This window comes from Ciona intestinalis, chromosome 1 (assembly GCF_000224145.3).
Source record: "Ciona intestinalis chromosome 1, KH, whole genome shotgun sequence".
In the NCBI taxonomy this organism is placed as follows: Eukaryota; Metazoa; Chordata; class Ascidiacea; order Phlebobranchia; family Cionidae; genus Ciona; species Ciona intestinalis.
In genome coordinates, this window is record NC_020166.2 from 2,108,643 (window position 1) to 2,134,572 (window position 25,930).

Genomic DNA, 25,930 nt, shown 5'->3' on the forward strand with positions numbered 1-25,930 from the left:
TACGTTTTTGTAATCAATATAAAATATAAAGAAAAAATCCAAAACAGTTCTAATTTCATATTGCGCAAAGTTTTAGACAATAATATTTTAACAAAGTTTGTTCGGATAACTCTAGTTTGCCTGCTGATACAAAAAAATACGGCTTTTCTTTTTTTCCATAGTTTTTCATGTTCTTGGCCATGCATCCAACTTTTACCACTTCTGTGTTCACCCACTGCCAGTGCTTGCGTGCCTCTTTCCAAAGATATTTGTAGATGATGGGTAAGAGAAATCAAAAACTTTAAATATTAAACCACATACACAAGTGCCTCCTGCATTAGCAGATGAACCAACTTTTTTTGCTTAATTCATGGATTTGTTCATTCATTAAAAAATTCAAAAATCCCTTGGAAAGTTCCAAAAAACTCATGCTAATTTCTTTAGCAAGAAAGCATTACCATGAAAACAGCATTAGCTGTACCAATATTCTCATATTCTCACAAACACAACTTTCATTTCCACAGATCTGATTTACCGAAATCTTTAACATGGTGGTTCTTTGAAACAATCACTGGTTTAACAGGAGTTCTTTTGCTTCTAACCATCTCTATTATTTACGTATTTGCGATGCAGTATTCAAGGAGATTTTGCTTTCGTGCATTCTGGATAACCCACCATTTATACAGTAAGTTTCAAATGCTAAAAATCGACATAGAATTGATGATAATATAAACCATTTGGTTTTACTCTCAATTCAGATCTGACTTTTTTAGGAATTGGTTGGTTGTATTTTCATCTAGGAAAGAATTACCACAAATTTCTGCTGTAATAGTTTGATGTCATTACAATTAATCCATACAACCATTACATGCTTTTTGTGTAGAAATGAACAGACCACAGCTCTTGTTTGTGTTAAACTATTGAAGACAAATATATTAAAACAAATCTAGACCATTTCATTAATGAAAAAAGGTGATGTGCCAAGTCACAAAGTGTCTCTAAAAGGATAAGCCACAAGTAATGGGTTAAAAAACTCTCTAAAAGGTTAAGAAACCCATAAAAGTTTGAGAAACACTAGACCTCATCCACAACTATTCCTTCCACAGCGGTGCTCTATATCCTTACCATACTTCATGGAAGTCTCGGGATTGTCCAAGCTCCAGTCTTCCATTTCTACCTCGTTGTTCCTGTTGTGATTTTCCTTATTGACAAGATGATCACCATCAGCAGATCAAAGGTTCAAATCACAGTCATCAAAGCTGAGGCTTTACCATCAGGTAAAACTTGCAAACTATCCATTGAAACATTTGTTCTGCTTTTGCATTTTTGGTGACAAAAAACGGCAAACAAATGTGGGAAAAGTAGGTTAAATGAGCCATGTCACATACTCTTTTATTATTCAAAATCTAAAAGTACCCTGACTTTTTAAAAGTCAGGCAGAAAAAGCTCCTTCACTTCTTAAGATATTTCAGATTTAGCCAAAAAGCTATAATACTTTTATATTTAGGTGTTCTGAACTTGGTATTCAAGCGTCCAGTGGCATTTGATTACCAATCAGGTCAATGGGTTCGGATTGCATCTTTGTCTTTGGGAACAAATGAATACCATCCATTTACACTTACTTCTGCTCCACATGAGGTAAGATTAAAAACTGCATTTCAGCTCTGGATAAAATTGCACTGGTGGAACAGCTTGTTTTACATAAGTCGCAGCATTACTCTGTACCAGCTTTAAAAGTCCTTTCAGTAATGCTAGATCAATTGTTTTTCAGTTTAAAAAACCCCTGTAATATTAGAGGAACATTGCTGACATAAGGCACTGAACAAAGTTTTTCAGCATGTTTGTTTCTCGAGATGCATTAAATTTTTTTGTAATTATACTGTTTAAATAGTTTACCATCAAATTATCAACTTTAGAGATACCTGTCTCTTCATATACGATCTGTGGGACCATGGACAAGTAACTTGAGAAATCTGTATCAAACTGCCGTTGAACACCAAGGAAAACTTCCAAATGTGAGTGTTTACTTCCTAAGAAGTGGCTTGCTTTAACATCTAGTGAAGTCTATGCCGTAGCACCGTAAGTGTTGGGCTAGCTCTGGTTAGAATCTCAGGCATCATTGTGTGCTACACTGCAGGACCTCACCCATGTAGAATAGAATAATTTCAATTATTGTCCAATAATTTAAAATGGTTTTTAGTTATATCTTGATGGACCATTTGGAGAGGGCCACCAGGATTGGTATAAATATGAAGTATCTGTACTGGTTGGAGCTGGTATCGGTGTAACTCCTTTTGCTTCCATATTGAAAGATATTGTCAATCGGACTTCAACAAAGAAAGGAAGTCACATTCCATGCAAAAAAAAGGTGTTTTTTTTAAGAATACATTGTATTTTGCTGCATTCATTACTGGTATGCTGTTATAGTCCACAAAATCCAGTGTAGTGTTTAGAACTTATATATGATCCACGAAGACTCTGTTACAAAGTCTGTTAAATTAATGTTAGTTGCTGAAAATGAATTTGTCTAAAAAATTGAACAACAAAATTGTTGGAGTTGCCATTGATTCATAAAGTTTAGGCGTGCCATTCTTGTAGTTCTGTGTTGCAGAATATGCAAGGCTTAATGTGTTTTTTTTTATACAAAATGTGCAGACTTGTTTTTTTGTGAGAAAACCCACTAAATACCGTATAGCATTTCATAATGTTGTTTTCAAAATCAGATTTATTTTGTAAAATCCTCAACAGAAAACCCATAACGCTCCAACTTTATTATTTTAAATTCTGATTCAAAAACTTTTAGATTTACTTCATCTGGGTAACACGCACACAAAGACATTTTGAATGGCTTACTGATATCATTCGCGAGTTAGAAGAGACAGCAGGAGGGGACCTCGTATCAACGCATATCTACATTACACAATTTGCCAATAAATACGACCTTAGAACAACCATGTTGGTAAGTTTAAAACAATATAAAAGACTGTGCAGATGCTAAATGATCATTTTGGCACTTTTATATACATTTTGCTTCTGTATATTTTGCAATAACGTCCTGTGCTGGATCGTTTGTGCAGGCCAGCATACATGGTTTTAAAGTCATTGAATTTTCCATAAATTATGAAAAGCTAAATGAATGTGCAATTGTAAAACATTTTTATTTCAGTACATCTGTGAGAGATACTTCCAGAAAGTTGCCAACAAAAGTATGTTCACTGGACTGAAAGCAATCACACACTTCGGAAGACCACAATTTGAAGCTTTCTTGGATTCATTACAAACAAAGCATAAAGAGGTGGGTAGCAGTGTTTACACTGTTTTAAAGTACTGTGTTCGCATCTGACCACAAAATCAAAACAAAAAGCATTGGGTAATTAAACAACTTAGCGAAAGAGGTTCTATCGTTAAGCCGTTCTGGGAAACCGTAATTTAGGTATGATATTGCCCAATACCATTATCCCTAATGATTTATTATACACTGATGCACGGTGTGTAAAGGAATCCATGTTATAATCTGCAGAGTTGCCCTGCCACAGTGAGATAATACAATTATACATTTTAGGTGCGAACATTAGGTGTTTTTAGTTGCGGACCACCTGGGTTAACCAATGGTGTAGAAGACGCATGTAGAAACCTAAACAAACTAAACAAAGCAAGATTCAACCATTTTTATGAAAACTTCTGAACACTTTTAAAGCCACAGAATTCCAGACGAAGGTAGGTACCATCAACAACATGAAAAAGCAAGTGGATATATAGTAGGGAGGGGGGGATGGAACCCTTTTTTATTCTATACTCTCGTCCCATTTATCTCATTAAGAATTATACACATTACCCCACGACTCCCATAGATCGTTATTAATTGTTTAAAACACGATCAGGATATTTTGCTGTTATATGTCCTAAAGTTGTCCCATCTTACCCAACAGTATGTTTGCTATACACTGTATAAGATGATTTAAACGTGCACTGTTTTACAGATTCGAAATCTTTATGAAGATATCTCTTCAAATATTTGCGGCTATTGTTGCAGTATCAATAAGCATTGAGATTTGATAGATTGTGCATTAAGTGCTATGTAGTTCTGTATCTTGTACAATATTGCAGTTTGCTTTGCTTTACTAAATATACACAATATTAGTTTAACTGAGCTGAGTTCTTTAACAAGTGTATTGAATATGTCTTTCTACAAGTTAAGATGCGATGTGGCAAAATTAAAATAATCTCGATATCTCGATTCAGCGAATGTGAATGTGAGTAACACAGAACGTTATCCAGGTTGAGTCTAAGTACAATGGTATAACAGACAATAGTACAGTATAAGGGGGAAAGATGGGATACCCTTTCATTCCATTTTCTCTTTCCATTTGATAGTAAACAAAACACATGAGTCAAAATGCGAGTGAAAGCATGGGTAACTAACTACCTGACAGGGTTCGAATAGAATGACGTAAATACGTTTATACTCTACCAAGTAACAGATTTGGGATTCATTTGGGTGCATTCCTATACGCGATACAAAAAAAGCTATAATAAAAAAGTTTTGTTGGAATTATACGCATAGCATCAACAGCCTGTTGTTGGAACATTACTCAATGTGAATGTAATGTAACTTGCATTATTCTCGCGTGGCCAGAAAACTACAGTCGTTATTACACCGTTTACATGGGTTTTCATACACCATGTGCCAGCTTACGAGTTACGTATGTTACTTAGTGGGTAAATATTTGTTGGAGATTTTTTGTGCTACTGTTTACTGATTCCAACACTATTCTATATTGTATTGATGTATAAGAGGCTAAAGATAAAGACTAATTGATTTTATTGGCTATTGCACCATGCTTTACATTTTTTGTTAAAACACCACCCCAAAAATGCTGACTTCATTCGCTTAGATTTATCATTTTAATGCGGATATAGACATTATTTTTTCTTTCACACGTAAAGTTTTTGTTTAAAATTATTTTGCGTCAGACCCACTTAGTTCAAGGCATATTAGCTGCATAAAAAATCCCAATACAACAGAAGAATAACATTTTACAGACGGTAAAAGAAATATTTTATGATCAAAATTCTGCACAAAGATTATAGAAACACCCAAGCTTATAGATTATTTACACATTATATGATATTAGTACCTTGGAATACACTTTTATATCCAGTTTGCATTTTTGATCTTGGAAGGTATAAATACTTGTGCAAGGTAGTTAGGAGAAAATCTCATCAAAGCCTGGATCTCTGCTTTGCGATCGCAACGCAGCATATTGTGTAGCTGAAAATGTTTATAAATGAATGTAACTTGCTTTAACCTTGTGTGGCCAATAAGGACAGTCGTTATAACCTGGGTGTTCCTCGTGTCAGCTTAAGAGTTGCCATTTATGTTACTTTCTAACTAATTAGTTTTTTAGATTTTTTTTGGTTTTTGAGGAGTATGAGTGATAATTTGGGGCAATTGCCATGAAGTGTATTACCCAAGGACACATAAGCCTAAAATGGTAGCAGTGACGAGCCTTGAACCCAAAGTTGCAACATTAATAATAAATTACCTCCTCGGCTAATCTAGCATGGTATTCAATGTATGGTCTTGCAAAAATGTCCCGGCATTTAGATTTATCTTTATCAGATAAAGGTAAAGTCACATCATCAGGTAGTCTTAACCTGCATAAGCAGAAACATGTTAATCTATGTGACTGTATTTGACAATTTTATTTATTGTGCGGTAGAACTTTGTCAAGGAACTGGGATTTAGACCAGATTTGACCCATTGCATTTTACGATATTAAAATGTTTAATTTTAGAACAGACAAATTTCTAAACTGGTACATACTATTGCTTAAGCCCCAATTCATCATAAGAGCGAATGTTAATAAAATAATTTCTTTAAGGGAATGCATAATGTAGCTACCACGCTTATTTTCTTCTAATTAAATGTAATTATGTTTATAACTGTAGTCTGTAAGTATGTTTTAACAACTGCTGTTTTGTCGCTATATCCTGCGTTTTTGTTTAAAATATTTCTATATCTTTGCTACCGTAATGGCAGAGATAAATAAGGTTATTATAATCAGCTTAAAACAGATAAAAAATTATACCTGTACAAGCCTGATCTGTTCTAAACACCTTACCTTGTAATATCTGAAGGAAATACACCAATCCACTTCATAAAAGGCAATGCTAAGCTATGTACATCATGACTTTGTGACTAGCAATGTAAAACTGTATCCGTTTACAAAGTAAAGAAAAAATTAAAACATTTTTTACTTTTTTTTACTTTTTTACACTACAATATACTCATTGAATGATCTGACTTCTTTTGAAACTTGTAAAGGGTATAATATGGTTTCAAACATCTAACTACCACACTTCAGAAGCATGAGTGTACTACCTACTATAGGAGCATGATAGCTTGACAGGTACGAAAATGAGAAAAAAACAATACATTTGGTGCGTAAGAAAACATGTGTTATAATTATAACATGGGTTATAAAATACTTTCCTGGGGCTATATATTATCATTTTAAGGCTACCACTGTACAAATAACTAATATTTAAACTACCTTACCAAACTTATGCTATAACTTACTAAGCTTAAATTAATTCTAGCTTACCAGGGATCCAAATCTATAAACGCACATAATCTCAATACCTGGGGAGGAAAAAACTCATCGTTGAACAGCTATGGAATGCAATCTCTCAATACATTTGTACAGTACTAGTGAATGGCTATGAGTATTTTACGCGATACTAACCAAAAATTGGTTGACTTTAAAACTCACTGTGATATTTTGTTAAAGACTTAGTAAAGACTCATGAATTTATTGCAATAAAATATACTTTTTCAGTGGCTTAAACAACCAAAAGTGAATTTTGACGCTACCCATATTTTTGTTTTTTTTACAGTAAAAAAGATAATTTACGAAATCCGGTTATTTATCAGATTATTTTCATTAAAAATAAAATACGAAAAATTACCATGTGGGTCTGCATCCATAAGACCAAACACAGGAATTTCGAGTTCGTTCCATATTTTTCGTATGAGAATCCGGGTGTTCACATCGGGCACACCTTTACCCTAGGAATATCAAGTTATTTCAAAACTGCTAAAATAAAACGTTTATAAGCAAACAACTTTTATCTCAGACATTTTTATATCAAGATCCAAGGCTTACTGCACAGGGCACTCAAATTCATTAGAAAAATGCAAATTTTCAGACAAATAAAAATTGTTTCTACTGCTTAGGCATTGGTTGTGCTTTAGGACAAAAAAATATTGCCCTAGTTTAGTAGTTTTCTAATACTTACTGTTACAAGTATGCAAGGCATGTTGGTCGTAAAACCTTGGTCAAGCAATCTTTGGAATGTTGCATCTTTTTCAATGACCAACACAAACTTGGCATGTTGTGTTTTTATGTTTGAAACATTGTCCACTAACACAGGAACTACTAAACCCTGTAAAAAAAACGAAATTAAATAAAAAGATCTGTTAAAGACTAAATTTGTAAGATATGTATTATTGAACAAATGTACCTAATAATTTAACTGGCTTGGTATTAGGGCGTTTGGTTTCAAAAGTGGATTTTCTATTATTTTGTGTATGGCTGACAGTTTGGACAACCCATGGGCCATGAGTAACCTCTTGATTAAATTAAGTCTCTTGCTCAAAGACACAGGTAGCAGTATGAAGCTCTGGTTATAAATAAATGGATTTAACTACTGTGCTAAGTATACACATCATAGGTGGCTAGGTGCAAAACCTAGGGTGGCAGGGTAGGCAGCTCCTAGAATTTTCTACAATGCATTAATCAGTGAACATTACAACCAATAAATTTGATTTGTTTCATGAAATAGTATGTCTAGGACACATATGCACACAATGATAGCAGCAACAAGCCTTGAATCCATTACCTCTGGGTTGGAGGAATTCCTGCTTCCCCGCATTTTAATAAGTTTGACGCATTTGATGCTCGTAAATCTATTATATATATTTATATTATCTTATATACATTACGTACAGACTGGTTTAGTGAACAGTCAACAGTTTGACCATCAGGGTCCACAAACTGAAGGTCACCAGCGACTAATCCTTTAGATGTAGCAACCACGTTTAACCACCTACGTGGAACACATATCATGCAGGATATATCATCTACTATGTGGTCTACAATGGACTGACTGCTGAATAACTGTGAAAAAAATAATTTCAATTGATAATTAGTTGAAAGAAAGAAAAAGGAAAGAAAAAAAAAGAAAGAAAAAAATTAGCAGAAAATTTGGGAGAAAGAGAAACTTTTTGGTGGAAAATGTCATTTTCTTATCTGATAATGTAAAGAATAGTATAAAATAAACATATGATTAACATCTAAAAGAAAAAATTACATTCGGCTCTTCATAATATAAATCTCTCTTTGTAGCTACTTGTCCTGATTGAATAAGCTTATATATCATTGATAGAAGCTTGACAGTCAAACCTAAATGAATAAAAAGATTGTATTTTATGCGTTTAAAATTGTTGGTTTTAATATTTTATTTAATGCAAAAATTGAAATCATGCATTATATTTACCACATTTCTAACTTTGTGGAGGTATGGTTGACAATTTAGACTACCAATAAGAGATGCACTTTAAAGAACTGGGTTGAAGAAATTGGAGTAATACATATGTTTTGACGCTTGCCAAAGAACATGGGGGCACTCATTCAAGGCAGCCTCTTGTCTTGTGCATCAGTAAAAAAGAGTATAAAACATACTGCATGTTTCAAATTACCAAATTTGTTGACAGATCCCTCGTTTCCAAATGAAATGGTTGTAAGGTTTGGATCTTCTATCAATTTCAATCCCACGTTTGGAAGATACATCGCATTTTTCCAACTGCTACGATTTCTGAAAAGATACAATTATCGGTTTAAAATAGCGGCGAATATCCTCTTCTATCTTTGTTATGTTCTAATCTACATAGTTGAAGTTTTGCCTCTTCACACAACATTTGATCTTGGAATTAGCCCATTACCCCAGCATCCACTAGCTTTACCATGTTAGCTTGAATAAAATTACCCACAAAGTTACATATCTGGTGAGTTTTAAGCTGACACAGGGTGTATAAAACAAAACAACCATGTTATAACATTGCGGGGCCAATCTGGTACAAATACAACAAAGATTGGAGCTCATATTTTCTGGCCACAAGAGAATAAAGCAGGTTTCATTTAATGATTCAATCAATTACCTGAACTGCAACCATGGTGAATCTCCATTGGAAATCTGATGAACCAAGTCCACAACTTCATCTTCAATACGACTTAAAATTTCATCTCTGTAATATTAGAAATTCTCAGCATTTAACTTAGCCTAGAAGCCCTCCGTGGCAAAGTGATATGCCCACCCACTTTAAATCTAGAGGTAAAGGGTTCAAGACTCGTCGCTGCTACTATTGTGACGAGATGGGGACGTCTGATTTATCAGTTTTCTAGTTAACTTATAGGCTGTATGTACTTTGGCAAAGCCTGTCAGCTTGTTTGGGATGACATGTCACCGTCATAGCTTTAATTTAAACAGGACCCAGTGGTGACCTCAAAAGTTTAGGAACCACAGTTTAGACTAAACCCAGCTTTCACCGTGCTGTTGGGTGTCTTTATAATCAAACAAAGCATACCTTTTATTCAGTCACCAAATTAATTAATAAGGTTCCCTATATATGGCGCCTGCCGGTATAACTGTATTATATTTAAAGTATTTTATAACATAATTACCACGGATTTCATTAAAAAAATAACAACAAGAATTGACAGCTATGTACCTTGGTATATCTGGTTGCTCAAACTTGCTGTAAGTTTCAACATCATTTTGTGCTAAATCGTCAAGTTTGTCCCAAAATGTTTTAGGAAATGTATTCATTATAAAAATTCAGCAACAAATTTTAACTCTTTACATGTATTCATGTAATCAACAAAACAGATTGGTCAACTCAAAATATCAAATACTTAAGTTGTAGGTGATGCATATGACGACACAAGGGCTGTATTAAATTGATAACATAGTTAGCCTATCTATACTGGCAATGTACATATTTACTGTGTTACGCAAAATAAGTTAGGCTATTGAACAGAATTTTGCATCAAACAGTCTATATTGTAAAGTATAATTAAATGACTCAAGTGTAGGTCTTTTCATCATTTGTTTTAAATCGACACCAGTTTTTATGGCTAGTTTTAGCATTATGTTCAGTCTGTTGGAAATCTGAAACTTTGTTTTCACCACTTAAAAATTTAACACATCAATAGGTACAGCTGTAAAGTACCTACTCATACAACATTGTTGGTATGAGATTTACTGTTCAGGGTAAGGGTACTGGCCTTGTGGATATGATTGTTGCTGAGGCTGTTGCTGGTATGTAGTGTGCTGCTGGGTGTGTTGACCATAACCAGGCTGGGTTTGGTAGTTGCTGTACATGGGTTGGGGTTGGGAAGGGTAGGATACTGCTGGCTGTTTGGTGCCTGGGTAGTGGACCTGTGGAACCTGTACTCTTGGGTGGGTCACTACAGGTGCAGGCTGTTGGTTGATGTTTTGGTTTATGGTTGATTGCTGCTGTTGCTGCTGAAACTGCTGGTTTTCCATGTGCTGTGCTTGAACTGGTGCTTGCTGAGAAGCATTTACAGAAGTTTGGGCGTTTTCGCTTGATGTGTGAGTTGGATTTGTATGCGAGGCTGTGTTCTGTACATATGGTGCTTGCTGTGAGGAAACAGCCGCAGTGCTGGTTTGCTGCATGTTTATTTGGTTCATGTCTTTGTTAACCATATGGGGAGAAGGCGATGTACCAGCCATCATGTTTTGACCGTTAGATTGGTTTGAATCAGCCACAGTAGCAAGCCACACAAGATTTCGGTGCAGAATTTGTTGGTAGCGAGAACAGTCTTGCATTCTTCCATTTTGTTGTTCATCAACTATGCATTGAATTAATCTGCTGTTTTCATCAAGCATCTTTTGGATAGTTTCTTGAGTGACAGCTGATTTTGGATTCCGAACGGCCTGAGGGACAAAAGCACTCGACATATTATTAAATTAAAAGGCAGGAATTTCCTTGCAGTGGCTAAATTGAATTCTTGCTGCTTGATAATCTGGAAAAGTTTTGTATACACACTGACACAATATCGTTAGAGTATGATATAAAAATTAAATATTCAAATACAGTATGCTATCCGCTATATTACGTATCAATTTACACTAGCGCATAACTCATTAAAAAAAGATTTAGGACTAACAGCTCTGACGATTTCTAATTTTAATTGCCTGTAATGAAATACAACTGCTACACCTTACATGCTGGTATACTTTTGTTTGCATACGAACTCTGTATAACCACTAACCACAATACATGCGAAAAGCTGCACTAAAAAAAACGGTAAAACCCCCTCTTTCGAGAACTGAATCTATTTGAAACTCATACAGGTTTTGGCCACAAACCGATAGGCATTAACCACACATTCAAAAGTTGCGACCAACTCTGCATATTATATTAGGAAGGCATATCGTTGGTATGCTTGCACACATTCGCCTGCAAGTAGGATTAAGAGCAATCGTTTAATCCAAACAAGAGAGCTAGCTATAATGAATAAGCACAAATTAAACAGTTGGCATATTATTTATTACTCCTTTTAATACAACGGTCGACTAAGCTCGATAAAAATATAAGTAACCAACAAAGCGGTTTCAGGTAGAATGCATTTATACATGTATTATAACTCAGGAAGACCTATCATGTTTTATGGCAGGTACAATAACAACTAAATTCACCATTCCTTGGAATTTAAGACACGAATTCATTAAGTTTGTTTAAAGGTACTGATTAAAAGTAGAGTATACGTGCCTAACAATGCGGTTTCTTTACAGAGTGCACTTGTGCGTTAAGCTACTAAAAAAGACCATTCTCAGTCCTACAGTGTTACTCATTTGAAAGTATACTGAACTATTGCTACACGATTTTATTAGCGTATTGTAAAATTTATATAAAAGTCGTTTTTACAATATTGTTTAACGCCACACAAAATGCAAGCTGAAACTGTTCGTGTAAGAGAAAGTGAATAGAATTCAGAAAAATACATCACTCGTGTAAAGTGATAATTACCAGAACTTGAACCTTGTCATTGCTGCGTTGATCCAACCTCTTATACTTGCTGGGTTTTGGTAAACCTTGTACCCACCATACGCCCCGATGAGAGTAATAACTCCAAGAGTAAACATCGCTTCTCTAAGCATCCCTTTCATTATTGGATGGTTTTCCATTGAATCTCTCATTGTGGATGCAGCTATATTGGCGTGTGGGAAGGGCTTGTCTGGAACTTTCTCTCCCAGGAATTCACAGATTGGTCCCCAGCCGTCTTTAAAGTTGAACACCAACAACTGATCCTTTGGCGCTTTCTATTATCGCAAAGCAAAATATAACTGTATTAGTAGGCCTACTGTGTTATAACGATAAGATATTTCGTGAGATTACGGTAATACAATTCAGTAAAGATTATATTTTACCATAAAGAAATTGGAACATGGAGCATTTTACCTCGACCAACTAAACTTCAGTTTTACAACTAAACTAAATCTTACGTGTAATACGTAGCTGTTGTGGTTCCTGTATTTTCTTTTCCAAACTGTTGGGTTGTATTTGAAAGTAGACCAAGGCCACTTCAGTGTAGAACCGAGTATTGCGTGTCCTGAAAAAAATCAATTCAACTTTTTATATAGACTTATTAAATCTAAAGTCAATAATGCACGCTACGGATGCTATAGTAATTGAATCTTGATAGACGAACTCAACTAAAATGCCTGGCTTTTAAACCGAACTGTAAACTTAGTGAATTTGGACTGTATAATTTGTTTCATTTTATATAGGGCATACAGGCATAACTAAGCCACGCGAGGATAAAGTAAGTTACATTCATTCATTCATTCATTCATTCATAACTAATTCATATACATCGCGTTACATGATACACCTACCAGCAATTGACATTCCGTGAAAATACTTCCATCCCGAGAAAGATAAGACTTGCATTAAGACATACAATGGATCAGTAGCGAGCGAATCTATTTGCTTCTTTAAAGCTGGCAACCATGTAGCTTCATCTCGAATGGATATGATTATCTGTAGATTTGACAACATGGCACAACATGGTTTACAGTTTAATGATAATAAATGAGCGTATCTTCTTTATCCTCGTATAGCTTGTCAGTGACAGTTGATATAACAAGGGTATTATGTTTCATACACCTCATGTTCGCTTATAATGTAAATTTGTGTGTACGCGTGTGTGTGGAAGTAAGTACTTGAACCTGAAGTATATAACTATTTTGCGCCTGTTTGGCGATACACCAGTACACGCAGTTACATATTTAAAGAAAGGTAAAAAAGTATATTACCTTAACATCCGGGTAAGCATCCATGATTTCCTCCCAGTATATAAAGCAAGGTCCATCAACTACAGCGTCCACACCTTCGTACATTCTTCTAAAATCTTCCACTGTTCCCCCCTGTTTAAGTATGCGTTCCCAATCTTTTCCAAGGTAGCGATTTTTTTCGAGAAAGTCATAAGTGTTGTAGCCAAACTCACGGAATACTGCAGCCATAGATTTGGTCCCAGTTTTACTGTAACCAGCGTATATTACCTTCATTTTGGCAAAACTATGTCGCGTATATGCCACTAAACATATACAACTTAGCCCAGCCTACTTGGCAGCGCATTCACAGTCGCTCTTAGCGTTCCTCAGTTAATCAGTAACTACCAGATAAAGTATTATAGTTATAAGTTATAACGGAACTATATACTAATCGTATATCCAAACTTTAAACAGACCCCAGCACATCTCGTATGCCATATTCTATTACCTTTAGTTTTGGCCCTTTTTGGATGTATAGGCATCTACAATACCCATGCAAATTGCTAACGTACACTGCTGTTAATACCAAAACTTTATCCTATATAAAGGTTATATTGCTTTTATGTTTATATGCTCGACGCAAATAACACGGTTCCAGTTAATCGCGTGGAACTCACAACACACAGATGTACTTGACTAGCTTCATTATAGGTTTTCTGCATAACACATGCATGTTCAATAGCATATGGCAAAAATAAGCATAGTATAATACTATAAAACTGAAGCTTACAACAGACAACTGACCACAAACACAACAACACATTAACAAAGCAAGCTAAGAACTAACGGTAAGCGCTTAAAACAAGCGTAGAAAAAGCGCCATACACCATTAAGCAAATCACGCGACTTCATCATAATTGACACATACGCTGAAATCACCGTCCTGGAACGGGTGCAACTAAAACACACACGGTGCAATACAGCAAATTATAATTTTCTGCGTAATAATAAGAAAGAACGCGTGTATCTAATTTACCTATTATGTTATGTGTGAATGGTTGTGCAGTATGTGCCAATAAAACAGCATGCAATTTGTAGGTGAGTTGATGTGATAAACAAGTCACCAAAACTTGAACCTTGTCATTGCTGCGTTGATCCAACCTCTTATACTTGCTGGGTTTTGGTAAACCTTGTACCCACCATACGCCCCAATGAGAGTAAGAACACCGAAAGTAAACATCGCTTCTCGCATCATTCGCTTCATAATTGGATGATTTTCCATGTATTCCTGTATAATGGATGCCCCTATATTGGCGTGTGGGAAGGGCTTGTCTGGTACTTTCTCTCCCAGGAATTCACAGATTGGTCCCCAGCCGTCTTTAAAATTCAACACCAACAACTTATCTTTCGGCGCGTTCTGGTTACAATAAAAGGTTTATTGTTTTTATAATAAACACTTTTACGCTAACATAGCAGTATATTATATGCTTTGTCTAAATTCTCAGCACAAAAAAAATAGTTACATTTCTATTATTCTAAAAAATTAGCAGGCACAGTATGTATGAAACAGAATGCCAATGTTATAACGATTGCCGTTGCCCAGCTACGAGGATAGGTAATTAACATACATTCATAATAACTGTGACTACAACAGCCAGCCAGAGCGTCGCTTTTTACCTGCAGTACGTAGCAGTTATGAGTCCTGTAGAGCCTTTTAAAAGTCATCTCATTGAACTTAAGATTCCAAGGCCAGTTGACTGGGACTGATCCGAAAGCAGCTAAACCTAAAACAATATTTGTAGATAAGAATTTAATTAGGTATGGTACTTTGGGATAAGAAGGGTCATCTTTAGCACATAATATCAAAATATCCTAATCGTATTTTGAGCTATTAACAACGGCCTATTGAAGTCGTAAGGATACGGTTTTATAAATCTTTGAATGTTTTCCGTTTACTACCACATGGAACGAGAAAATAAAATGAAATCGTGTCCCATCATCCCCCAACCTACTGGTAGTCCAAGAAAAAAGTCATTACATTAGTAGATGCAAACTCCTGCATAGTAGTGTGGCAGAAGATGGGACACCTTTTTATTCTATTTTCTGGTCCAATTTGGTAGTAAACAATGTACATTCAAAGAATTATAAAATCGTATCTTCACGACTTCCATGGACCGTTGTTAGTTGTTTTAAAACACGATCAGGATATTTGAATATTATGTGCTTAACGTATCGCATTCCTACCCCCACCTTAATATATATCAGGTCAGGCTTTGGATCACTTACCGCATACTCGGTAAAACTTGAAATGCTGCCATCCAGAATAGGAAAGTAACTGCATTGATATGTAGACGTAATCCGTTACCATCGAATAAAGTTGTTTTCTCAAGGCGCGTATCCACGATTCGTCATCTCGTATAGTAATGATAATCTGAAAAAATAATTTGGTTAAAAATTTAAACACTTGCGTAGTTGTTTATTTGATTTTCCGCTCGAGTTATTTATACTATAAAGTATACCTTGCTCGCAATATTTAATAACGCGGTTTTTAGAGATTTTTTGAAATATTATTCATTTGTGATATTAAAGCAGCATCGAGCAGTGTGAGCGTATGTGCTCGGCCAAACCACAAGCTTGAACCCTGGTAATGTTTCGCGGTATAGCGAAACGACAGTGAAATTAAGATAAGGAATAAAAAAGAAAGATTATAATGTGCCTTACAGCAACAGCATACATAGTTGTCGTTATGACTTTTTGTGTGTAGCATATATGATATACATGGTCATACGTAATACAGACCTTAGCTTCAGGAAAAGCTTCCGAAATTTGCTCCCAGTAAATATAGCACGGTACATCAACCACAGCGTCCACACCTTTGTACATTCTCCTAAAATCTTCCACCGTTCCTCCTTCTTTGATTATTCTCTCCCAATCTTTACCAAGATACCACGAGTTCTCAAGCCAGTCATATGTCTTGTATCCAAACTCATGAAACACGGCCGTCATGGATTTGGTACCGGTTTTGGTGTAACCAGCGTATATTACCTTCATTTTAATACAATTCAAAGCTAGAACTCCCTGCTTTTTAATGAGTAGAGCAAGCTTGATTAGGTTATACAGCTACTTTTAAAGATTCATTCTAATTTTCACGTATGCCAAAAGCAACAACGGTGTACACTGCCTAATCAAAGGTTCTAGCGTTATCTGTTGCACAAATACGCTGCTCTGTTTGGCAATTGTCTAGCAATATACATTTCACTTTGCCTTGGGCATGTCTCGTTACCTATACATAATATTGACATGTTAAGACTAATATACAAACCACTTAACTTTACATAATATGGCACTTGTTTAATTTGAGTCTTTTTATATTACAAGGATATATAAATTTTGTTGATAATATAAGAACAAGGTATATATAGGCTGCAGCGGTATTTACAAATTATCATAAGACTTCCACTAATACAAAATATGTATCCGTTATGAGTGTCCTATGCATTCATGGATGCTTATGGTAATATTTTCCAAGAAATAAATAATCAACACCACAGCGACCCGTATCTTTACCACTGCAACATACTACAACATTACATCTATACCAAGCCAGTATATTTTCTTCATTTTAAACGATTTATATATGTAATCCATATATACCTTAATCAACGCATAAAACTACCATGGCTACTATACCAGCATTTAGTTGCGCTTAAAACAAGCGTGGAAAAGCAGCGTGTACCTTAAGCACTGCACACGACTTTAGCACAGTCTAATTAACACATAACCCAAAATCACTGTCTCGGAACGGGTGCAACTAAAACACACACGGTGCAATACAGCAAATTATAACTTTTTGCGTAGTACAATAAATGAATGTATGTACATTATTTATCTATTACGTTATTAAATACGTGTGAATATTGTGCAGTGCAGGCCAATAAAAAGCATGCAATTTGTGAGTGAGTTGTGATCAACAAGTCACCAGAACTTGAATCTTGTCATTGCTGCGTTGATCCAACCTCTTATACTTGCTGGGTTTTGGTAAACCTTGTACCCACCATACGCCCCAATGAGAGTAAGAATACCGAGAGTAAACATCGCTTCTCGCATCATTCGCTTCATAATTGGATGATTTTCCATGTATTCCTGTATAATGGATGCCCCTATATTGGCGTGTGGGAAGGGCTTGTCTGGTACTTTATCTCCCAGGAATTCACAGATTGGTTCCCAACCGTCTTTAAAATTCAACACCAACAACTTATCTTTCGGCGCGTTCTGGTTACAATAAAATGTTTATTGTTTTTATAATAAACACTTTGCGCTAACATAGCAGTATATTATATGCTTTGTCTAAATTCACAGTTTTAAAAAATATAAAAAAACACATAGTAAAATTTGTGGCAACTCTAATAACCGGCACGAGGCGTATGAAACAGAATCCCCTATGTTATAACGACTACCATATCTCAGCTACGTGAGGATAAGCAAGATACATTCATGCATAATAACTATCACAGCCAAGGTTATTTCTTACCTGTAGTACGTAGCAGTTATGAGTCCTGTAGAGCCTTTTAAAAGTCATCTCATTGAAGTTAAGATTCCAAGGCCAGCTAACTGGGGCTGCACCGAAAGCTGCTAAACCTGGAACAATATGTGTACGTTATTTAACAAGCCTGATGAGAATATATTTAAACATAGTACTGGAGAATATATAAGGTGGGGCACATTAAGCACATAATATCAAAATATCCTGATCATGACATTAAAATATCCATTAGATCAGGCTATGGATCACTTACCGCATGCTCGGGAAAATTTGAAATGCTGCCATCCAGAATAGGAAAGTAACTGCATTGATATGTACATGTAATCCGTTACCATCGAAAAAAGTTGTTTCTTCAAGGCGCGTATCCACGATTCGTCATCTCGTACAGAAATGATAATCTGAAAAAATAATTTAAGTTATAGTACTGTGGGGTGAGATGGGACATCTTTCGAACATAGTATCAAGATATCCTGATCGCGGTTTGTACAATTGATAACGGTCTATGGAAGTCGAGAATATGGTTTTATAATTCTTTTTTCCATGTTTACTACCAAATGGGACGATAAAATAGTACGACAAGTTGTCCCATTTCCCCCCATCCTTCTATATATTAATTTAAAAATCAAGGTTTGCTTTTTTAATTTACTTTAATAGTTGTTACTTTGATTTTTCTCTCAAGTTATAAGTCTAAACTAAAGTATATCGTCAGCTAGTTTTATTACGGAGTCTCCTAAGAACTCTTTTAGCATGTTTTAAAGCAGCATCGAGCATTGTGGGCGCATGTGTCTTTGGATAAAGGGCAGAGGCATTCTTTGATACTGTTTCGTGGTATGGCGAAACGACAGTAACAAAGAAAAAATAGATTATATGCCTTACAGAAACAGCATACATAAATGTTATTAACAGTTTTTGTGTGTATATGATATATTATACATGGTCAAATATAATACAAACCTTAGCTTCTGGAAAAGCTTCCGAAATTTGCTCCCAGTAAGTATAGCAAGGAACATCAACCACAGCGTCCACGCCTTTGTACATTCTCCTAAAATCTCCCACTGTTCCACCATCTTTGATTATTCTTCTCCAATCTTTACCAAGGTAGTACGAGTTCTCCATGAAATCATAAGTGTTGTAGCCAAACTCATGGAACACGGCCGTCATGGATTTGGTGCCGGTTTTGCTGAAGCCAGCGTATATTACCTTCATTTTGATGCAATCCAAAGCAAGAATGCCTTGCTTTTAAATTAATAGACCAAGCTTTAAAAGGTTCCAGCTATTTTAAAAGATTCGTTCTTATTTTTACATACAAGCATTAACGGTGTACGGTGCTAATAAAGCCGCGTCCAAACAACACCTTATCAAAGATTCTAGCGCGTTAACGTTTGCACATTTGCACTACTCTCTTTGGCAGCTATACATTTCACTTTGCCCTGGGCACTGCTCGGTTACTTATACACAATAACCACGTAACCTTACACAATATACTCAGCACTTATGTAACTGGAGCCTGTTTATGTTAGAAGGATAGACGAATTATTTTAGAAGTAAAAGAACGCGGTAGATATATAGGCTGCAGCAGTGGTATTTACAAATCATTGCAAGATTATTCACAACTACAAAGTAGGATCCATTATAAGCGTCCAATGTATTTGTGGATAATGTTTTCCAATAAATAAATAATCAACACCACATCGCTGAAAGATAGTAACACTGTTCTTTACCTATGGTCTCACTATTAAATGTGTTGTTCAAAACCTGCATTCTGTCGTTTGGTCTATCCCAAACTATACAGTAGGCTGCTATATCTAACAAGTCATATGTTTTCCAGTTTAAACCATGCTTTATCTGTACGCAACTATTATATTTTTTGATCAACTCATAAAACTACCATGGCTACTACCAGCATCTTGTTGCGTTAAAACTTATTTTCCGTATTTCAGTTTTCCCACAACACTTTGCTGCTAGTGCCAAACGGAAACTGTTATGTGTTTGTGAACAACCTTTTACCACGCGCGGTTAATCAGTAACAGAACAAGTTTAACAGCAGCAGTGTGCTCACACATAATGTACCAAAGTTCATGGCAGACTTGGTATATATAAGTAGGCTACGTTGGCAACCACTCAGCCAAAATTAATTCGTATTAGGTCTAACAGAAGAGTTTAAAATGAGTTAACAGATGTTACTTATGAATAAATCTAACTTCGTGAGGATGAAAATAGAATCAAGAGGCGTCCCATCTTTCCCACCATATATTATAGATAAGGACTATTTTAATAAATATGTTCATTAACAACTACTTGTCATCCCCCCCCCAAGCTACTTCACATATAAAAACAAAATATAGTTTTCTTACACAATAGTACGCCTTGCCGCCGCATTTTATTGGGCTACCGTAATCATATTACACAGATATACAACAGGGCATTATTTAATATAAATTATTTTAAATTTATTCTTGAATGATTACAGTGATGCAACTGCATAAAAACCAAACATAGTCACCAGAACTTGAATCTTGTCATTGCTGCGTTGATCCAACCTCTTATACTTGCTGGGTTTTGGTAAATCCTGTACCCACCATACGCCCCAATGAGAGTAAGAACACCGAGAGTAAACTTTACTTCTCGCATCATCTTTTCAATAATAGGATGGCTCTCCATGGATTCTTTTACGATAGATGCGCCAATGTTTCTGTGTGGAAAGGGTTTGTCTGGGACTTCTTCTCCCAGGAACTCACAGATTGGTCCCCAACCGTCTTTAAAGTCAAACATTAATAACTTATCTTTTGGCGCGTTCTGGATAAAGTAGATGGGTAATATGGACTCGTGTATAGTCCTTATGTTCATCGCGATTAGAAAACATCTTGCAATATATTACTATATATATTGTTACAGCCATAGGTACTCACATGCAGTACGTAGTTGTTATGGTTTCTGTATATTCTCCTCCACACTGTTGGGCTGTAAGGATATTCACACCAAGGCCAGTTTATAGTTGAACCAAGCTGGACTAGGGCTATAAAAAAACCAAGTAAGTTCATAGAAAGCCATATATGTGGGAGTTTTCACATAAGAAAACTAGTTAGGAAAATGGCAAGCGAATCTGGAGTTGGCCCATAGAGGCTCGATTACTGAAGAACCCACCACATAAGAGGCTAAATAATCGCTAATTATGCACGGTTTTAAATATGAAAATTTAGTCTATAATTTCTAAATATATGTATTATAATTTGATTTGTTCGTTTTCGTTCCCAAAAAATAATAACAAGAACAATTGTTCAACGAAAAAGAATCTGTATGACCACTTACGTGCTTAACAAAGGTGTGATAAAAGAGATGCGCGTGAACAATTGCGCAAGAAAAGTCAATACGCTAAACTGTTCCACGAAAAAGCCACGAACGCGTCCAACAATTCAGTTACAACACACATATGGCGTAAACACAGCATTAAAATAAGTCTTACCACAAGCATTACTAAACTGAAAGTGTCTCCATCCCGAGTAAGATAAGACTTGCATTAACACATACATATGATTCGTGGCAAGAGAACGAATTTGTTTCTTGAAGCTTGGTAGCCATGACTCTTCGTCTCTCACAGAAAAGATTATCTGAAGATATAAAATGTTAAAACCAACCCATCAAATCGCTTGGTATAACGCTTGGGCGTATGTCTTTAGAAATTCGTTTTCCGCAGAGCAACTCGTTTGCCGATAACATGGCCTATACTTAATACATTGAGTAGGCCATGCCGATAATAACAGTCAAGATAATTTGAACAGAAAAATTAATTGCATCTGAAACATATCAATACATTACCTTAGCTTCTGGGAAAGCTTCCAAAATTTCTTCCCAAAACATAAAGCAAGGTCCATCAACCACAGCGTCCACATCTTTGTACATTCTTCTAAAATCTTCCACTGTTCCACCATCTTTGATTATCCTTCTCCAATCTTTACCAAGATAGTACGAGTTTTCCAGAAAATCATAAGTGTTGTAGCCAAACTCACGGAAAACAGCTTCAATGGTTTTGGTCCCGGTTTTGGGAAACCCGGCGTATATTGCCTTCATTATAACACAAGTCGGTAACCTAATTTATAAGAAGTACATAAATTTATGCCTGCTCTGCATATAAAACAAAGAGACTATAGTCGGTATAACCTAATTTATAAGAAGTACATAAATTTATGCCTGCTCTGCATATAAAACAAAGAGACTATAGTCGGTAACCTAATTTATAAGAAGTACATAAATTTATCTCTGTTCTGCATATAAAACAAAGAGGTATGCTAGAGGCTTGGAATTTAGGCCAAAGCTATAGCTCATTACACAATTAACAGACTTCATTCTATTTCTACATCTTATTTCCAATAAACATTATAGTATGGTTGGGGAAGATGGGACACTTTTTCATACTGTTTTCTCGTCCCATTTGGTAGTAAACAAGAGAAAAAAATAAGTATATAAACGTATCCTCACGACTCCACAGACCTTTGCTTTTTAGGTATTGCCACGACTTCCATAAACACGATCAGGTTTTTAAATATAATATTCTTACGGTATATGTCATTTCTATGCTGCTTGTTGAACAATAACATCTTCCTTTACAACCGCTGTATTTAAGCTCTTCTTCCGCATTATTAGTATTTTACCATGTACACTGCCTGACAGTCTGAAGTTTTTGAATTGCAAAACATCCGGCTACATGGTGGTTATACATTAACAGCTGTGTTGTGTCTAGAGCTGTTTCGTAACTTAGCGAGCATACAATGGCAATGACGGCACTCGCTCCTTAACGCGACCGCCTATGCTAATATAGTATTTTATAGCATGAGACTAAACACTTGTTAGCACCGAAATCATATATTTCCTGATCGTGTTTTGAACAATCACCAATTAAAACGCTATTTTAGAGTCGCGGCGTTAGGGTTATATATTTATGTGAACATTTCCCGTTTACTACCACGTGGAACGATGGTTTTATAAAAGAATAAAAGCATGTCCCATGTTACACCACCTACTATATCTAAATTACAGACTAATAGAGGTTTTTTTTGCGATTTATTGTGTATAATAATTGGGCGTGCGTCCTTTAGAAATACGTTGAAACAGAACAAACGTGTTTTAAAATTGGCCACGAAGCAGTAATCATCATTAAATAACCAATCAAACAACACCACTATACAGAAATATTTACACCCAAACTATATCAATAACTTACATATGAACAGGTTCCTTTCCATTATTCTAGTTTCGCAGTGTCAAGTCTCATATTCATCATTTTTGCATGAAAACGTTCATGTATAAGTAGCTTTACTGGTGCTATCATATTGGTGCAAGGGTTTAAAGTACTTTAATAGCAATTTAACTTAATTGAAACATAACTTTTACTACTTATATAGCAACACACATAGTCGAAATGTAAGTCTGTCTATATTAGGTAGTTTCACTGAAAATGAAAACTTGTTAAAACTGTGTATGGCTTTGAACTATAAGTCTACATGCTGCCTATATCTTCATGCCAGTTTGAATGTAATTCTCGTCCTATTCAACTTCCTATCCTGGAAGTCAGGCAACAGTCCGCGTGCACACACATACATACAGGCCCATAAAGTGCTGTTACACGGCGTCGTTGTTTCCAATCATGATGAACGCTTTGTTTCAATCTAGCTGTTCGAACGCGTCTGCGCCGATGGTCATAAAGACGCTTCCTGTTTTTTACGCGTTTTCTTTTTGAATTAAATAGTTTGTAGTAAAGACTTGCAAGTGCGTTTTATAGGCATGCATGTTGTGTTCAAAATCCAAGGTTTGTTTTAAACTACGGGTGTAAATATAGCGGAATATGACACAAGCACAAGTTTAACAATATACCCAATCAACGCTCATAAGAAGCAGGAAAAAACACTTTTTATATACATTTATTGATTTACTTTTGGTAAAAGTTATTGTTATTTTAATCACAGTTGCGTTTACTTTTACAACAGGTGTTAAAACAGTTTATGCATTTTAAGAATATACATCACTCGTGTAAAAGTCATAATCACCAGAACTTGAACCTTGTCATTGCTGCGTTGATCCAACCTCTTATACTTGCTGGGTTTTGGTAAACCTTGTACCCACCATACGCCCCAATGAGAGTAAGAACTCCGAGAGTAAACATCGCTTCTCGCATCATTCGCTTCATAATTGGATGGTTTTGCATGTAATCTTTAAGAATCGACGCCCCTATATTGGCATGTGGGAAAGGCTTGTCTGGAACTTTCTCTCCCAGGAATTCACAGATTGGTCCCCAACCGTCTTTGAAATCGTAAACCAACAACTTATCTTTCGGTGCGTTCTGTAACGACAAAACACGTTCTCAAAACCAAACCTAACATTTATCTAGGCAGCTATATGGCTAAAGTTTGTCCGACACCGTGATACAGTTGATTGACGCGTCTGCCTCTAACCCAGCGGTTATGGGTTCAGGGCTCTTTGCTGCTACCATTGTGAGCGTTTGTGTCCTTGATCAGGAAGCTTAACGGTATCTCTAAATTATCAGACATACAATCACCCACAAAGTTACATACGTGGTAACTCGTAAGCTGGCACGAGGTGTATGAAACAGAACACCGGTGATAGTCGTATTCCGACCACGCGAGAATTAAAAAAGTTACATTTCAACGTATACCTGTAGAACGTAGTTGTTGTGGACTCTGTAGTTATGCAGCCACACCGTTGGGTTGTATCTAAAAATGGACCAAGGCCACTTGATTGTTGATCCAAGGACAGCATGACCTAAAATGAACATATTAAAAGTAAATTCTTATAAACACAGTTTTGTCAATTACGCAGGTATGTCTATGTATTTTTTTTCTGTTAGGACCCACTTTGTTTGTTGATTACAAAGTGATATATAAATGACTAAAACCATAAACATTAATAAAATCAAACAACTTAAAAATAGTAATGAGTCTTAACAATACCTAACGATGGATTTAAACCCTGTTGACCCGACGTGCCTTGCTGAAAGGACTTCATCCATACGGAAAGTGATTACGTAAAACAAGTGTTTAACTTAACTTACCACAAGCTTAACTTAACTTACCACAAGCTGAAGTATATTGAAAGTGTTTCCAACCAGAATAAGAAAACGTTTGCATAAGTACATACAGGGGTTCGTATGCAAGAGAATCAACTTGTTTCCTCATGCTTCGTATCCAAGTCTCTTCATTCCGGACAGACATGATTATCTGCAAATACATTAAGCAATAGGTTATTACAAGCAGTGTACAACATTAATCCAGATAGATAACCAATACCAAGAGGTATATACATTAGAGTGGGGAAAATGAGACACCTTTTCATTCTATTTTCTCGTCCAATTTGGTAGTAAACAAAGAACATTCCGCATGCTCACGACTCTCATAGACCGTTGTTAAATGTTTAAAACACGATCATAATATTTAGATATCATGTGCTAAGATGTCCCATCTTCCCCCACTCTACTATAAATAAAAAGACTAAACAATTATTTAAGAGAAAGCATTATAACCTTAGCGTCCGGGTAAGCTTCCAATATTTCTTCCCAGAAAACATAGCAAGGCGAATCAACCACAGCGTCCACACCTTTGTACATTCTTCTAAAGTCTTCTACTGTCCCACCATTCTCTTCGACTATTTTGACCCAATCTTTACCATTGTACCATGAGTTTTCTAACCAGTCATAAGTGTTGTAGCCAAACTCATGAAACACGGCCGTCATTGTCTTGGTGCCGGTTTTACTGAAGCCAGCATATATTACCTTCATTTTGCTACTACTTTATATCTCCTATGCCATATAAAAGCTAAGTATTCAACTAAAGCTAAGTATTCAACTTGGTGAATTGCAACGCGTTTGGCAACAGTTTCAAAGTAGGCCTACTCAGTTAATCAGTAACTTTGACGTTTCATATCTTTGTAAATACAAACCGGTTGTTAAGCATTGCAGACAGCAAGTGATAAACCTATGCAGGCATATACACCCGCACCACGTTTAGGCAATAAAATGTCAGGACTGGTGACACA

The 25,930-nt window shown here is 35.8% G+C and overlaps 8 protein-coding genes across 11 annotated transcripts in view; 1 reads left to right on the plus strand and 7 right to left on the minus strand.

Moving 5' to 3' along the window:
• duox-b (dual oxidase-B) overlaps positions 1-4,126 on the plus strand; it is an 18,262-nt gene extending 14,136 nt beyond the window's left edge. Inside the window, exons 29-36 of the mRNA XM_018815372.2 lie at positions 1,086-1,256; positions 1,487-1,617; positions 1,896-1,994; positions 2,180-2,342; positions 2,781-2,938; positions 3,146-3,274; positions 3,542-3,696; positions 3,960-4,126. Of these exons, the coding sequence (XP_018670917.1) occupies positions 1,086-1,256; positions 1,487-1,617; positions 1,896-1,994; positions 2,180-2,342; positions 2,781-2,938; positions 3,146-3,274; positions 3,542-3,664 (974 nt within the window). The 3' untranslated portion in view covers positions 3,665-3,696; positions 3,960-4,126. The remainder of the gene's footprint in view (positions 1-1,085; positions 1,257-1,486; positions 1,618-1,895; positions 1,995-2,179; positions 2,343-2,780; positions 2,939-3,145; positions 3,275-3,541; positions 3,697-3,959) is intronic.
• Positions 1-9,898, minus strand: part of LOC100180409 (meiotic recombination protein SPO11) — a 17,346-nt gene extending 7,448 nt beyond the window's left edge. Inside the window, exons 1-11 of one of the 2 annotated variants that reach the window (XM_009863864.3) lie at positions 9,773-9,898; positions 9,203-9,289; positions 8,744-8,859; positions 8,356-8,447; positions 7,992-8,162; positions 7,282-7,428; positions 6,952-7,051; positions 6,588-6,625; positions 6,105-6,181; positions 5,526-5,637; positions 5,118-5,251 (exon numbers count right to left, since the gene is read on the minus strand). In XM_009863864.3, coding sequence (XP_009862166.1) covers positions 5,132-5,251; positions 5,526-5,637; positions 6,105-6,181; positions 6,588-6,625; positions 6,952-7,051; positions 7,282-7,428; positions 7,992-8,162; positions 8,356-8,447; positions 8,744-8,859; positions 9,203-9,289; positions 9,773-9,870 — 1,158 coding nt within the window. In that variant the 5' untranslated portion in view covers positions 9,871-9,898 and the 3' untranslated portion in view covers positions 5,118-5,131. Of the gene's footprint in view, positions 1-5,117; positions 5,252-5,525; positions 5,638-6,104; positions 6,182-6,587; positions 6,626-6,951; positions 7,052-7,281; positions 7,429-7,991; positions 8,163-8,355; positions 8,448-8,743; positions 8,860-9,202; positions 9,290-9,772 lie in introns of those variants that run through there. The other variant, XR_003396459.1, reaches the window with a different exon arrangement.
• LOC100182754 (calcium-responsive transactivator-like) lies at positions 9,891-11,144 on the minus strand. The gene has a single exon (XM_002129814.4). The coding sequence runs from the start codon at positions 11,023-11,025 to the stop codon at positions 10,303-10,305; it is 723 nt and encodes a 240-aa protein (XP_002129850.1). The 5' UTR covers positions 11,026-11,144; the 3' UTR covers positions 9,891-10,302.
• A 795-nt stretch (positions 11,145-11,939) lies between these two features.
• LOC100185119 lies at positions 11,940-13,763 on the minus strand. Its single transcript, XM_002129783.4, has 4 exons — positions 13,387-13,763; positions 12,967-13,111; positions 12,574-12,680; positions 11,940-12,390 (listed from the first exon to the last, which is right to left on the minus strand). The coding sequence occupies exons 1-4, from the start codon at positions 13,636-13,638 to the stop codon at positions 12,094-12,096; spliced, it is 801 nt and encodes a 266-aa protein (XP_002129819.1). The 5' UTR covers positions 13,639-13,763; the 3' UTR covers positions 11,940-12,093.
• A 210-nt stretch (positions 13,764-13,973) lies between these two features.
• Positions 13,974-16,537, minus strand: LOC104266799. Its single transcript, XM_009863865.3, has 4 exons — positions 16,144-16,537; positions 15,631-15,775; positions 15,022-15,128; positions 13,974-14,761 (listed from the first exon to the last, which is right to left on the minus strand). The coding sequence occupies exons 1-4, from the start codon at positions 16,393-16,395 to the stop codon at positions 14,465-14,467; spliced, it is 801 nt and encodes a 266-aa protein (XP_009862167.1). The 5' UTR covers positions 16,396-16,537; the 3' UTR covers positions 13,974-14,464.
• Positions 16,538-16,680: 143 nt separating this feature from the next.
• Positions 16,681-19,975, minus strand: LOC100187502. Its single transcript, XM_002129685.5, has 4 exons — positions 18,842-19,975; positions 18,141-18,285; positions 17,876-17,982; positions 16,681-17,616 (listed from the first exon to the last, which is right to left on the minus strand). Exons 1-4 carry the CDS (start codon positions 19,091-19,093, stop codon positions 17,320-17,322), a joined length of 801 nt encoding a protein of 266 aa, XP_002129721.1. The 5' UTR covers positions 19,094-19,975; the 3' UTR covers positions 16,681-17,319.
• A 273-nt stretch (positions 19,976-20,248) lies between these two features.
• On the minus strand, positions 20,249-23,200 carry LOC100177270. 3 transcript variants are annotated; one of them, XM_002129509.4, is made up of 5 exons: positions 23,106-23,200; positions 21,704-21,974; positions 21,351-21,495; positions 20,797-20,903; positions 20,249-20,683 (listed from the first exon to the last, which is right to left on the minus strand). In XM_002129509.4, coding segments are annotated over exons 1-5 (822 nt in total). In that variant the 5' UTR covers positions 23,108-23,200; the 3' UTR covers positions 20,249-20,386. The 3 variants fall into 3 exon arrangements, with proteins under 3 accessions (XP_002129545.1, XP_026692961.1, XP_004225501.1); XM_026837160.1 differs by lacking the exon at positions 23,106-23,200 and adding an exon at positions 22,046-22,088; XM_004225453.4 differs by lacking the exon at positions 23,106-23,200 and having other exon boundaries at positions 21,704-22,003.
• Positions 23,201-23,633: 433 nt separating this feature from the next.
• On the minus strand, positions 23,634-25,825 carry LOC100179613. Its single transcript, XM_002129464.4, has 4 exons — positions 25,419-25,825; positions 24,972-25,116; positions 24,555-24,661; positions 23,634-24,221 (listed from the first exon to the last, which is right to left on the minus strand). Exons 1-4 carry the CDS (start codon positions 25,671-25,673, stop codon positions 23,925-23,927), a joined length of 804 nt encoding a protein of 267 aa, XP_002129500.1. The 5' UTR covers positions 25,674-25,825; the 3' UTR covers positions 23,634-23,924.
• Positions 25,826-25,930: the final 105 nt, after the last annotated feature.

Excerpts from the sequence above, each read along its gene's own strand:
- LOC104266799 (XM_009863865.3), bottom strand. The coding sequence starts at position 16,395 with ATGAAGGTAATATACGCTGGTTACACCAAAACCGGTACCAAATCCATG. Across the intron at positions 15,776-16,143 it reads AAGCTTTTCCTGAAGCTAAG|ATTATCATTACTATACGAGA; the intron begins GTCTGTATTACG and ends TTATTTTTTCAG. Across the intron at positions 15,129-15,630 it reads CAAGTTTTACCGAGTATGCG|GTTTAGCTGCTTTCGGATCA; the intron begins GTAAGTGATCCA and ends ATATTGTTTTAG.
- LOC100187502 (XM_002129685.5), bottom strand. The coding sequence starts at position 19,093 with ATGAAGGTAATATACGCTGGCTTCAGCAAAACCGGCACCAAATCCATG. Across the intron at positions 17,983-18,140 it reads CAAATTTTCCCGAGCATGCG|GTTTAGCAGCTTTCGGTGCA; the intron begins GTAAGTGATCCA and ends ATATTGTTCCAG. Across the intron at positions 17,617-17,875 it reads ATAACTGCTACGTACTACAG|AACGCGCCGAAAGATAAGTT; the intron begins GTAAGAAATAAC and ends TATTGTAACCAG.
- LOC100185119 (XM_002129783.4), bottom strand. The coding sequence starts at position 13,638 with ATGAAGGTAATATACGCTGGTTACAGTAAAACTGGGACCAAATCTATG. Across the intron at positions 13,112-13,386 it reads ATGCTTACCCGGATGTTAAG|ATAATCATATCCATTCGAGA; the intron begins GTAATATACTTT and ends TCAAATCTACAG. Across the intron at positions 12,391-12,573 it reads ACAACAGCTACGTATTACAC|AAAGCGCCAAAGGATCAGTT; the intron begins GTAAGATTTAGT and ends TTGCGATAATAG.
- LOC100179613 (XM_002129464.4), bottom strand. The coding sequence starts at position 25,673 with ATGAAGGTAATATATGCTGGCTTCAGTAAAACCGGCACCAAGACAATG. Across the intron at positions 24,662-24,971 it reads TCAATATACTTCAGCTTGTG|GTCATGCTGTCCTTGGATCA; the intron begins GTAAGTTAAGTT and ends TGTTCATTTTAG. Across the intron at positions 24,222-24,554 it reads ACAACAACTACGTTCTACAG|AACGCACCGAAAGATAAGTT; the intron begins GTATACGTTGAA and ends TTGTCGTTACAG.
- LOC100182754 (XM_002129814.4), bottom strand. The coding sequence starts at position 11,025 with ATGTCGAGTGCTTTTGTCCCTCAGGCCGTTCGGAATCCAAAATCAGCT.
- LOC100177270 (XM_002129509.4), bottom strand. Across the intron at positions 20,904-21,350 it reads TCAGTTTAGTAATGCTTGTG|CCCTAGTCCAGCTTGGTTCA; the intron begins GTAAGACTTATT and ends GTTTTTTTATAG. Across the intron at positions 20,684-20,796 it reads ATAACAACTACGTACTGCAT|AACGCGCCAAAAGATAAGTT; the intron begins GTGAGTACCTAT and ends TACTTTATCCAG.